Here is an 11,531-nt window from a genome sequence, read left to right as displayed (position 1 = left end):
CTTGACACAGGCCACAGCAGGAACAAACCTCGACATGACGCTCAGTGAAGGGAGCCAGACACAAACGGCCACACAGTGTATGGTTCCATTTATAGACGATTTCCAGAACAGACAAATCTGCAGGGTCAAGAAGTAGGATCGTGGCCGGGTGCGGTGGCTCACGCCTGTCATCCCAGCACTTGGGAGGCCGAGGAAGGTGGATCACTTGAACCCAGGAGGCCGAGGTTGCAGTGAGCTGAGATCGCACTACTGCATTCCAGCCTGGGGACAGAGGGAGACTCTGTCTCAGAAAAAAAAAAAAAAAAAATTGTATATATTTCGAATCACGGTTTCTGGGAGATGGGGGAGGGAAGAATATTCGAATATTTAGAAACCCCCATTATATTATGTAATTGAAGTATTTTTTTAACTCCCAAATGTGTGGGAAGTTCCTTTTACATTCATTCATTTATTATCTTTTATTTTATTTTATTTTTATTTTTATTTTTTTATTTTTTTGAGACGGAGTCTCACTCTGTGGCCCAGGCTGGAGTGCAGTGGCCAGATCTCAGCTCACTGCAAACTCCGTCTCCCGGGTTAACGCCATTCTCCTGCCTCAGCCTCCCGAGTAGCTGGGACTAGAGGCGCCCGCCACCTCGCCCGGCTAGTTTTTTATATTTTTTAGTAGAGACGGGGTTTCACCGTGTTAGCCAGGATGGTCTCGATCTCCTGACCTCGTGATCCGCCCGTCTCGGCCTCCCAAAGTGCTGGGATTACAGGCTTGAGCCACCGCGCCCGGCCTATTTTTTTTTTTTTTTTTTTAAGACAGGGTGTCTCTCTGTCGCCCAGGCTGGAGTGCAGTGGCACAATCTCGACTCATTGCAGACTTGACCTCCTGGCCTCAAGCAATCCTCCCATGTCAGCCTCCCAAGTAGCTAGGGCCACACACACACACCACCATGCCCAATTTCTAAATTTTTTGCAGAGATGGGAACTCCCTGTGATGCCCAGGCTGGTCCCAAACTCCTGGGTTCAAGCGAATCTCCTGCCTTTGAGAGGTGAAGCCTGCTGGGCTTCTGGGTGGGGTAGGGACTTGGAGAACTTCTGTGTCTAGCTAAAGGTTTGTAAATGCACCAATCAGCACTCTGTGTCTAGCTAAAGGATTGTAAACGCACCAATCAGCACTCTGTAAAACGGACCAATCAGCACTCTGTAAACTGGACCAATTAGCACTCTGTAAAATGGACCAATCAGCAGGATGTGGGCGGGGAATAAAAGCAGGCCACCTGAGCCAGCAGCGGCAACCCGCTGGGGTCCCCTTCCATGTTGTAGAAGTTTTGTTTGTTTGTTCTTTGCAATAACTGTTGCTGCTATTCACTTTTTGGGTCCCCAATACCTTTATGGGCTGTAACACTCACCAGGAAGGTTTGCAGCTTCACTCCTGAAGCCAGCAAGACCACGAACCCACCAGGAGGAACCAGCCACTCCCGACAGACCACCTCTGAGAGCTGTAACACTCACTGTGAAGGTCTGCGGCTTCACTCCTGAAGTCCACAAGACCACGAACCCACTGGAAGGAAGAAACTCCAGACACATCTGAAGATCAGAAGGAACAAACTCCAGACACACCATCTTTAAGAACTGTAACATTCAACGCGAGGGTCCTCAGCTTCATTCTTGAAGTCAGCAAGACCAAGAACCCACCGGAAGGAACCAATTCCAGACACATCTTGGCCTCCCAAAGCACTGGGATTACAAGCATGAGACGCTGTGCCTAGCCCTACATTAATTTAGTTTTTAAATAGTAATTGGTTCAGGGACAAGCATGTGACCCAGACTGGTCTAAGGAGATTCAATCCGGGGACTTCTGGAATTATTGAGCAAGAGAAGCTATGGCGAGGTAACTAGGCCAGGGGAGACAATTTCACCATATCCCAGGGACAGCCATCTGAGAATGAGGCCAGCACAATTACGGAGTAAAAAGCCAGAAAGAGGCTGGGTGTGGTGCCTCATGCCTGTAATCCCAGCACTTTGGGAGGCCGAGGCGGGCGGGTCACTTGAGGTCAGGAGTTTGAGACCGGCCTAGCCAACATGGTGAAACCCTGTCTCTACTAAAAATACAAAAATTAGCCGGGTGTGGTGGCAGGCATCTGTAGTCCCAGCTACTGGGGAGGCTGAGGCAAGAGAATCGCTTGAACCCAGGAGGTGGAGGTTGTAGTGAGCTGAGATCACACCACTGCACTCCAGCCTGGGCGACATAGCAAGACTCTGTCTCAGAAAAAAAAAAAAAAAGCCAGAAAGAGAAATCCTTTCAGCCCAGGCTTCTTCCACTTGTTTGAGCCCATCAACGCCCCTGCAGGAGCAGAAGACAATTGGACGTGGGTTTCTTTCACCTACCCTTCCCTCATTCATTCCAAAACCTCTATAGCCTAAACAGAATAAAATATCTGTGTCTAATGTCTGTCACTGGTCTGTATCACAAATGTCATCTCCAACTGTCTGCTAACCAGCTCCTCTTAAAAGGCTGGCTGAGAGAAGTTAGAATAATGATCATGTCTATAGTAACATGATTCTACCTACGACTGTGTCACACAAACACTTCAAGGGGGTGTTGTGTTGACAAGACGGCCACGGCCAGACACAGTGGCTCACACCTGGAATCCCAGCACTTTGAGAGGCCAAGGCAGGTGGATCACCAGAAGTCAGGAGTTCGAGACCAGTCTGACCAACAGGGAGAAACCCCATCTCTACTAAAAAAACAAAAATTAGCTGGGCATGGTGGTGCACGCCTGTAGTCCCAGCTACTCAGAAGGCTGAGGCAGAAGAATCACTTGAACCCGGGAGGGTGGAGGTTGCTGTGAGCTGAGATCACATCACTGCACTCCAGCCTGGGCGACAGAGCAAGACTCTGTCTCCAAAAAAAAAAAAAAAAAAAAAAAAATCCATTCAGGCAGCCCCTGGGGGCCCTGTGCAGGGCGTGGTGGCCACCACTCCAGCCCTGCTGGGCCCACGACGTCCCAGCCATATGGTCCATTTGCACCCAAGCTGCTGCTCATCAGGCAGAGAGCAGCAAGGTCTGTTTATAAGGATTGGGAGAACAGCTGGTTAATCATAAATGTAACAGCTAAATTTATGATATTCCGAGCCTGGGTAATATGGCAAAACCGCATATCTACTAAAAACACAAAAATTAGCTGGGCGTGGTGGTGTGTTCCTGTAGTCTCAGCTACTCAGGAGGTGGAAGCAGGGGGATTGCTTGAGCCCGGGAGGCTGAAGCTGCAGTGAGCCATGATCCTGCTGCTGCACTCCAGCCTGGGTGACAGAGTGAGACCCTGTCTCCAAAATAAATAAAGTAATAGACAAAATAGGCCAGGTGCAGTGGCTTACGCCTGTAATCCCAGCACTTTGGGAGGCTGAGGCAGGTGGATCACCTGAGGTCAAGAGTTCGAGACCAGCCTGGCCAACATGGAGAAACCCCGTCTCTATGAAAAACACAAAATTAGCTGGGCATGGTGGCACATGCCTGTAATCCCAGCTACTCGGGAGGCTGAGGCAGGAGAACCGCTTGAACCCAGGAAGTGGAGGTTGCAGTGAGCCGGAAATAGTGCCACTGCACTCCAGAGATAGAGCGAAACTCTATCTCAAAAAAAAAAAAAAAAAAAAAAGATAAAATAATGAACGTTCGTATGATGTTCCAGTGAACTGCGGTGCGTGGGCTGCCCCTCTAAATCCCAAGAGACAGGCATCCTCATTTTTCATCTTCATTTTTAAGCTGAGAAACTGAGGCAAGTTGCTCAAAATTAACAGCCAAGGAAGTTGATTCTGATGCCTAAAGTTTTACCAAATCTAAGATTTGCCATACCTGGGAGTCCTCCTGGTCTGAAGACCAGACTGTCTTGAGTTCCTGTCATTACAGGGCTGCAGAGGAAAACAGAAATCATCGTAACACAAAAACTGTTACTTCACGGGTCTCCACTCACACACCCCTCCCGGCAAAGCTCCAGAATCTTTCCTGTTGAGAGGATGGGAGAGCATGTCATGAGGTTGTGGAAGTACAAAGCACATCAGTTGCAAAGCCAAACTGTCTATCTTCCAAGAGGCGTAAGGTTTCAGGAATCTAGACCAGGCACGGTGGCTCACACCTGTAATTCCAGCACTTTGGGAGGCCGAGGTGGGCGGATCACCTGAGGTCAGGAGTTCGAGACCAGCCTGACCAACATAGAGAGACTCCATCTGTATTAAAAATACAAACATTAGCTGGGCGTGGTGGCGCACACCTGTAATCCCAGCTGCTGGGGAGGCTGGGGCAGGAGAATAGCTTGAACCCAGTGAGTGGAGGTTGCAGTGAGCCAAGATCACGCCACTGCACTCCAGCCTGGAGACACAGCAAAATTCTGTCTTAAAAAAAAAGAGAGAGAGAGAGACTCGTGGGGAAATTGATGGTGTCCTTGCTCGTTTTTGTAAATCCAATCCTCTTCATCCTGGAGCTGGGAAAATCACACACAATGGGAAGGATAACGTGTCTAGCGATCATACAATTTGTCGGAAAAATTACAATCCTGCCAAATTGGCCCTTGACTAATTCTTTGCTGGTTCTACGAATGAACACACCCTGGCATTTATCACCTACAAGTTATTGAATATAAGACAAATTTAAGATACTTTGCTTTTTTTTCATTTTTCAAAATAACTCCTCCAACTCTTTGTCCCACAATTGGCACCATCACTGTGACATTCCCGTTTTACATTTGAGGGAGGCTTTCTTTCCAGTTCAGTTACCCTTGGGTACTGGAGAACAGTCAATGGCATGCAATGAGGTCTTCTTCCATTCTTCTAGATATATAAATTCTGCCCAGGCATCCATTCGGGCTGCCAGAAAGTCCCTGGACCACCACCTCAGCCTAGGACAACCTTCCACCTCTCATTTCTTTCCTACTGTCTTTATCTTGGATCTAGACCCAAACCAACCAACCAATCCCTCACATATGTGCTTAACAGCGTCATCAAAAACAACATCCAGGCCGGGTGCAATGGCTCACATCTATAATCTCAGAACTTTGGGAGGCTGAGGCGGGCGGATCACCTGAGGTCAGGAGATCGAGACCAGCCCGGCCAACATGGCGAAACCCCATCTCTACTAAAAATACAAAAATTAGCTGGGAGTGGTGGCAGGTGCCCATAATCCTAGCTATTCATGAGGCTGAGGCAGGAGAATCGCTTAAATCCGGGAGGTGGAGGTTGCAGTGAGCTGAGATCACGCCACTGCACTCCAGCCTGGATGACAAGAGTGAGGCTCCGTCTCAAAAAACAACAACAACAAACCCAGCATCCATATTGTTCTTCAACATCCCTTTTATAAAGGTGATAAGTTTATTTCAGAGGGTTTTCTTTCAGGGGGCAGGATCAGATTTCTTGTATCTATTTGCCTACAGAGAGGGAGAATGAAGAAACAGGTGAATAAAAGCTAGTGAACCTTTTGAAGATTTCAGATGGCAAAGCAATCCACTGGCAATTTGCTTGTGGGGTATGTGTGGGTGGATGTGTGTTTAAATTTAGAGCCGACAGAAACTTAGACTTTCCTGGGAAGTTGATATGCTTCCTGTTTTTTGAGTATTAGAACCATGAAACTCATCATCTCTCCTTTTGTGTACTGGCTGCAAGAATGCTCAAAAATGAATTTCCCCTTGATTGATGCCTATTTTGATCATTTTCTGTATGCATGCCTTTTATTTTAGGCCTCCAGAAATCATCATTGGAAGGAGCGTGCTTCATTTGACTTGACTTGGATTGGATACGAAGTCATCCAACGATGAGAAGAGGGAGTCAAGATCCTCCTAGGGGCTTCGCTGGTGTAAATGTCAGAGGTGTTTGAACCAGAGCAACTCTATCTTCAGTAGGGGCTGGGTAAAATGAGGCCGAGATCTGCTGGGCTGCATTCCCAGACAGTTAAGGCATTCTATGTCACAGGATGAGATAGGAGGTCGGCACAAGCTACAGGTCATAAAGAGCTTGCTGATAAAACAGTTTGCAGTAAAGAAGCCGGCCAAAACCCACCAAAACCAACATGGCCATGAGTGTGACCTCTGGTCGTCCTGGCTGCTACACTCCCACCAGCGCCATGACAGTTTACAAATGCCATAGCAACACCAGGACATTACCATAAAGGTTTTAAAAAGGGGAGGCACGGCCGGAGATCCAGCCACTGTACTGCAGCCTGGGCGACAGAGCGAGACTCCGTCTCAAAAAAAAATAAAGGGGGGGGGAGGCACGAATAATCCACCCCTTGTTTAGCATATCATCAAGAAATAACCACAAAAATGGGCAACCCACAGCCCTCGGGGCTGCCCTGCCTATGGAGTAGCCATTCTTTATTCCATTACCATTGGAGGGTGTCCAGGTTCTTGGCATCTTGAACAAAGAATTGGACAAAACGCACAAAGCGACCAGGCGTGGTGACTCACACCTGTAATCCCAGCACTTTGGGAGGCTAAGGCGGGCGGATCACCTGAGGTCAGGAGTTCAAGACCAGCCTGGCCAACATGGCGAAACCCCATCTCTACTAAAAATACAAAAGTTAGCCGGGCATGGTGACGCACATCTGTTATCTCAGCTACTCAGGAGGCTGAGGCAGGAGAATTGCTTGAACCTGGGAGGCAGAGGTTGCAGTGAGCCAAGATGGCACCACTGCACTGCAGCCTGGACGACAGAGCGTGACTCCCGAGGCTCCGTCTCAAAAAAAGAAAAAAAAAATGCACAAAGCAAGAAAAGAATGAAGCAACAAAAGCAGAGGTTTTGTTTTGTTTTGTTTTTTTGTTTGTTTGTTTTTTCTGAGAGGGAGTCTCACTCTGTCACCCAGGCTGGAGTGCAGTGGCCGGATCTCAGCTCACTGCAAGCTCCGCCTCCTGGGTTTACGCCATTCTCCTGCCTCAGCCTCCCGAGTAGCTGGGACTACAGGCGCCCGCCACCTCGCCCGGCTAGTTTTTTATATTTTTTAGTAGAGACGGGGTTTCACCCTGTTAGCCAGGATGGTCTGGATCTCCTGACCTCATGATCCGCCCGTCTCGGCCTCCCAAAGTGCTGGGATTACAGGCTTGAGCCACCGCGCCCGGCCAAAAGCAGAGATTTTTTGAAAACGAAAGCACACCTCATAGTGTGGGGGAGGCCCAAGTATGGGGGCTCAAGCGCCCTGTTACAGAACTTGCGGGGGTTTAAATACTCTCTAGGGGTTTCTACTGGTTACTTGGTGTACGCCGTATGCAAATGAAGAGGATGGAGTAAAGTTACAAAATCATTTACTCCGTGTACACCCTATGGAGGGGACATTTCCTGTCACGGCTGAAGTGTTCCCTGCCTCCAGACCCTATTTTCCTGCCTCAATTCCTTTATTTTTCTAATAAACTTGCTTTCACTTTATGGACTCACCCTGAATTCTCTCTTGGGGTTTGGATCAGGACCCCTTTCGGGTAATACAGACAGAAAATACGGCCTTGACCCGGCTGTCAGGAAACGACAGAAAGGCCTCTGACGCTGAGGTTCTGAAGGGGTGTTAACCCCCGCCGAGGAAGGCTCTGGAGGCTCCAATCACTTTCAGCCTCTGCTAAAGATGCCCGATCCTGCCAACAAAACTTCCAGCAGCCCGATGTGGTGGCTCACACCTGTAATCCCAGCACTTTGGGAGGCCAAGGAGGGCGGATCACCTGAGGTCAGGAGTTCAAGGCCAACCTGACCAACATGGTGAAACCCCATCTCTACTAAAAATAAAGATAAAAAAAATTAGCCAGGCCTGGTGGCGCATGCCTGTAATCCCAGCTACACAGAGGGCTGAGGCAGGAGAATTGCTTGAACCCAGGAGGCGGAGGTGCAGTGAACCGAGATTGGGCCACCTCACTCCAACCTGGGTGACACAGCAAGACTCCGTCTCAAACAAAACAAAAATCCTTCCAGCCTGGAGAAACTGAGGCTGGGCAGTAGGGAGTGAGGGGGGTCTGGGAGGAACCAGAACTCATCCTGCTTCAGGATGGAGCTGGCCCCCTTCTTGGCCTTTGCCAGGGCTTCGTGTCACGGAGCGACCAAGGCATGGGGTTGGAAGCCAACCCCAGCCCGCCAGCTGCCTGAGCCTGGCCAAGCTCTCTGCACCTGCACACGTCTGTAAAACGCGGATGAAACGCTTCTACTAAACCCGGTGGCTGAGATGAAATGAGTTATGGGTATAAAGCGCTTAGAATGATGCCTGGCGCACACTCGGTGCCAAATAAGCGTTCGCTGTGGTGACGATGTTGACTCCAGCCCAAAGCCCGTGGTCAGCAGGGCCGGGCTCGCAGCGCCAGGGGGTTCCTAGGCGCTGAGCTTCGGGGGTCCTGGACACAGACAGCGGGGGCAGAGCTCCCACCATCGAGGATCCCGAGGGTCTGCAGCAGAGGGGCTGAGGCCCGGGACGGGGGCGGTCGCAGCGCCCTTTCCTGAAAAAACGGCGTCGGGCTCTAAGGAGCCCTCAAGCCCTCCCGGCAGCGCGGAACCCGAAGCGCTCAGAAGCCCGGGAGCCCCAAGTCTGGGGGACCAGAAGCGCCGCTGCCCTGACTTCCGGAAGGTGGACGGAACCTGCGAACAGGGCGGGCCCGCGTGGCGAACGCACAGCCACTTCCGGGCGCGGCGCCGGCTTGGTGAGCGCGGATACCTGCTGTGCCCCTCGGGCGATTGCGTCCCCCGTAGTCTGGCCGGCCTCGGCACTGCGTGTCGTGGGGGGCCCGGGCCCGCGGCTGCAGGGCCGGGGCAGCGGCGAGGCCGAGGGGCGGGAAGCCACTGCCTGGCCTGGCAATGTGAACGTGCAAGTCGATCCCCTAACCCAGAAAGCCCCAGGCGCAGTCTATACGGGCGGCCCCGCTCCTGCTTATGTTTTAGTTTTCAGGGACGGGGTATCGCTCTCTCGCCCGGGCTGGAGTGCAGTGGTGTGATCACTGCTCACTGCAGCCTCGACCTCCCGGGCTGAAGCGATCCTCCCGCCTTAGCCTCCTGAGTAACTGGGACCACAGGCGCACCCAGCTGATTTTTAATATTTTTTTTTTTTTGGTAGAGATGGGGGTCTCGCCGTGTTGGCCAGGCTGGTCTCACACTCTTGGCCTCAAGTGATCCTCCTGTCTCGGCCTCCCGAAGTGCTGGGATGACAGGCATGAGCCACCGCGCCTGGCCCCTTCTTTTGAATGGACCTCCTTGCGTTTCTGTTTCAATGCCTGGTGCTACTTTTTTGGGACCCCCAAGGCTGTACTGTTTGATTGACTCCTTTTTTCCCCCTTTCTTTTTAACCTAAATCAAAGCTGCCACTGCCCCGCCATGGAAGACACGCCGTTGGTGATATCAAAACAGAAGACGGAGGTGGTGTGCGGGGTCCCCACCCAAGTGGTGTGCACGGCCTTCAGCAGTCACATCCTGGTGGTGGTGACCCAGTTCGGGAAGATGGGTACCTTGGTCTCCCTGGAGCCCAGCAGCGTGGCCAGTGACGTCAGCAAGCCTGTGCTCACCACGAAAGTCCTTCTGGGGCAGGATGAGGTAAAGTGGATTGGCCGGGAACTGTGGCTCACGCCTCTAACCCTAGCACTTTCCGAGGCCTGGGCAGGCAGATCGCTTGAGGCCAGGAGTTTGAGACCAGCCTGGGCAACACAACACACACACGTCTTCACAAAATCACAAGTGCCTACAAAAAATACATAGCGAGAGAGAGGCTGGGTGCAGTGGCTCACACCTGTAATCCTAGCACTTTGGGAGTCTGAGGTGAGCAGATCACTTGAGGTCAGGAGTTCCAGACCAGCCTGGCCAACATGGCGAAACCCCATTTCTACTAAAGATATAAAAACTAGCTGGGTGTGGTGGCACATGCCTGTAATCTCAGCTACTCAGGAGGCTGAGGCACAAGAATCGCCTGAACCTGAGAGGCGGGGATTGCAGTGAGCCAAGATCACGCCACAGCACTCCAGCCTGGGTAACAGATAGAGACTCTGCCTCAAAAAAAAAAAAAAAAAAAAGAAAAAGAAAGAAAGAAAAAAGAAAAAATTGGCTGGGCCTGATGGTATGTGCCTGTGGTCCCAGCTACTTGGGAGGCTAAGGTGGGAGGATCACTTGAGCCCTGGAGGTTGAGGCTGCAGTGAGCTATGATTGTGCCACTGCACTCCAGCCTGGGTGAGAGAGCAAGACTCTGTCTCTAATAATAATAATAATAATAAAGTGGTCAGGAAGGGACCCCCAGGGAGGAAGATAAACCTCTTCAGTGGCTGTGATTTGTCGGTAAGGACATGGGGCATCTGGGGGACAAATCTCCCTACAGCGATAGCATTTTCCAGGCATTTGTGGGTCTCAAGGCACCCTGCTTGCCCTGGTGGATGCTTTTGTCCAGCCCGCAGGCGTTTTATCCAGCAGACAAGCAGAAGTAGCAATTTTGTCATTCGAGCCGCCTCCCCTCGCATGGTACATTACATGAGCAGGCCGCTGGCTGTGCTCTCCTCTGCAGAAATCACATGTGAGATTCGACAGCACTCACCTCTGCAGGCTTGTCTTTCCTGGGTTCTTCTGGATGAGAGACAGCCAGAAGAGACGGGGCTGCGAAAGACTCTGGGAAAATGAATGGAGTGATGCGTCTTTAGCAATGTGCTTGTGACTGGAGTGTTCTGAGTGCTGCTTGAATGCTGAGTCACGGTTGCATGGACTTACGTGGTGGTGAATGGTGGTGTGGGAAGCCTGCCTGGGTTCCTAAGGGATACGTCATGAAAACATTGAGGAAAAAACCAGGTTTTTTGCAGTTCAAATGGTTTCTTCTCCTTCCTTTCACCAGCCTCTCATCCATGTCTTTGCAAAGAACCTGGTAGCATTTGTGTCTCAAGAAGCTGGAAACAGAGCAGTCCTCCTTGCCGTGGCCGTGAAGGACAAAAGCATGGAGGGGCTGAAGGCGCTGAGGGAGGTGATCCGGGTGTGCCAGGTGTGGTGACCTGGAGGCAGCAGCCCCGCACTGCTCAGCAGGACACGTGAGGACCCAGACACCCACTCAGGGACTCAAGTCTCGCCTCCCTCCCCGGTGGAGGGAGGAACTTTGTCTGGCACTAGCCCTTGGAGCCAGGAAAAAATATTCGTGTCTCAGGCAGACTCTTACTCTGGTTACTAAGATCATCTGTGCATGACGGGGAGGGTGGAACGGGTGCCAGAGGAGTCGTGAATGGATCTCACTGGGACCTGAAACGTGCTTGTGTTTGAGAATTGGAGGAATGAGTCAGCAGGCGTGGCTCATGGCCCCCCGTGTACGGGATCAATTGTGGGAGGAAATTTCTTTTTTATTAAAAGCAAATATGTATCCCAAAATACTTCACCATCGTCCCTAACAGTAGCGAGGCATTGCAGTCGCACAGCATGAGTTCAGTTTCACGGGCTTCATGTGGAATGGGGACTTGTTGGGCAGAAACGCAGAGAGACGTAGTTCCCAGAGACTAGGTGGATCCCAGACTTGGGCCTGTGCACGCTGTCACGCAGCTCCTCCTCCCGTGACTTCTCTGAGCCTGCTGGGAAACTGGTGG

General features: G+C 51.2%; 1 protein-coding gene across 1 annotated transcript; it reads left to right on the top strand.

The window, feature by feature from the left end:
• The first annotated feature begins 8,587 nt into the window (after positions 1–8,587).
• Positions 8,588–11,319, top strand: PSMG3 (proteasome assembly chaperone 3). The gene is made up of 3 exons (XM_025379375.1): positions 8,588–8,639; positions 9,291–9,522; positions 10,799–11,319. Exons 2-3 carry the CDS (start codon positions 9,307–9,309, stop codon positions 10,949–10,951), a joined length of 369 nt encoding a protein of 122 aa, XP_025235160.1. The 5' UTR covers positions 8,588–8,639; positions 9,291–9,306; the 3' UTR covers positions 10,952–11,319.
• Positions 11,320–11,531: the final 212 nt, after the last annotated feature.

Source organism: Theropithecus gelada, chromosome 3 (genome assembly GCF_003255815.1).
Source record: "Theropithecus gelada isolate Dixy chromosome 3, Tgel_1.0, whole genome shotgun sequence".
Classification (NCBI taxonomy): Eukaryota; Metazoa; Chordata; class Mammalia; order Primates; family Cercopithecidae; genus Theropithecus; species Theropithecus gelada.
This window is presented reverse-complemented; position numbering and strand designations above follow the sequence as displayed.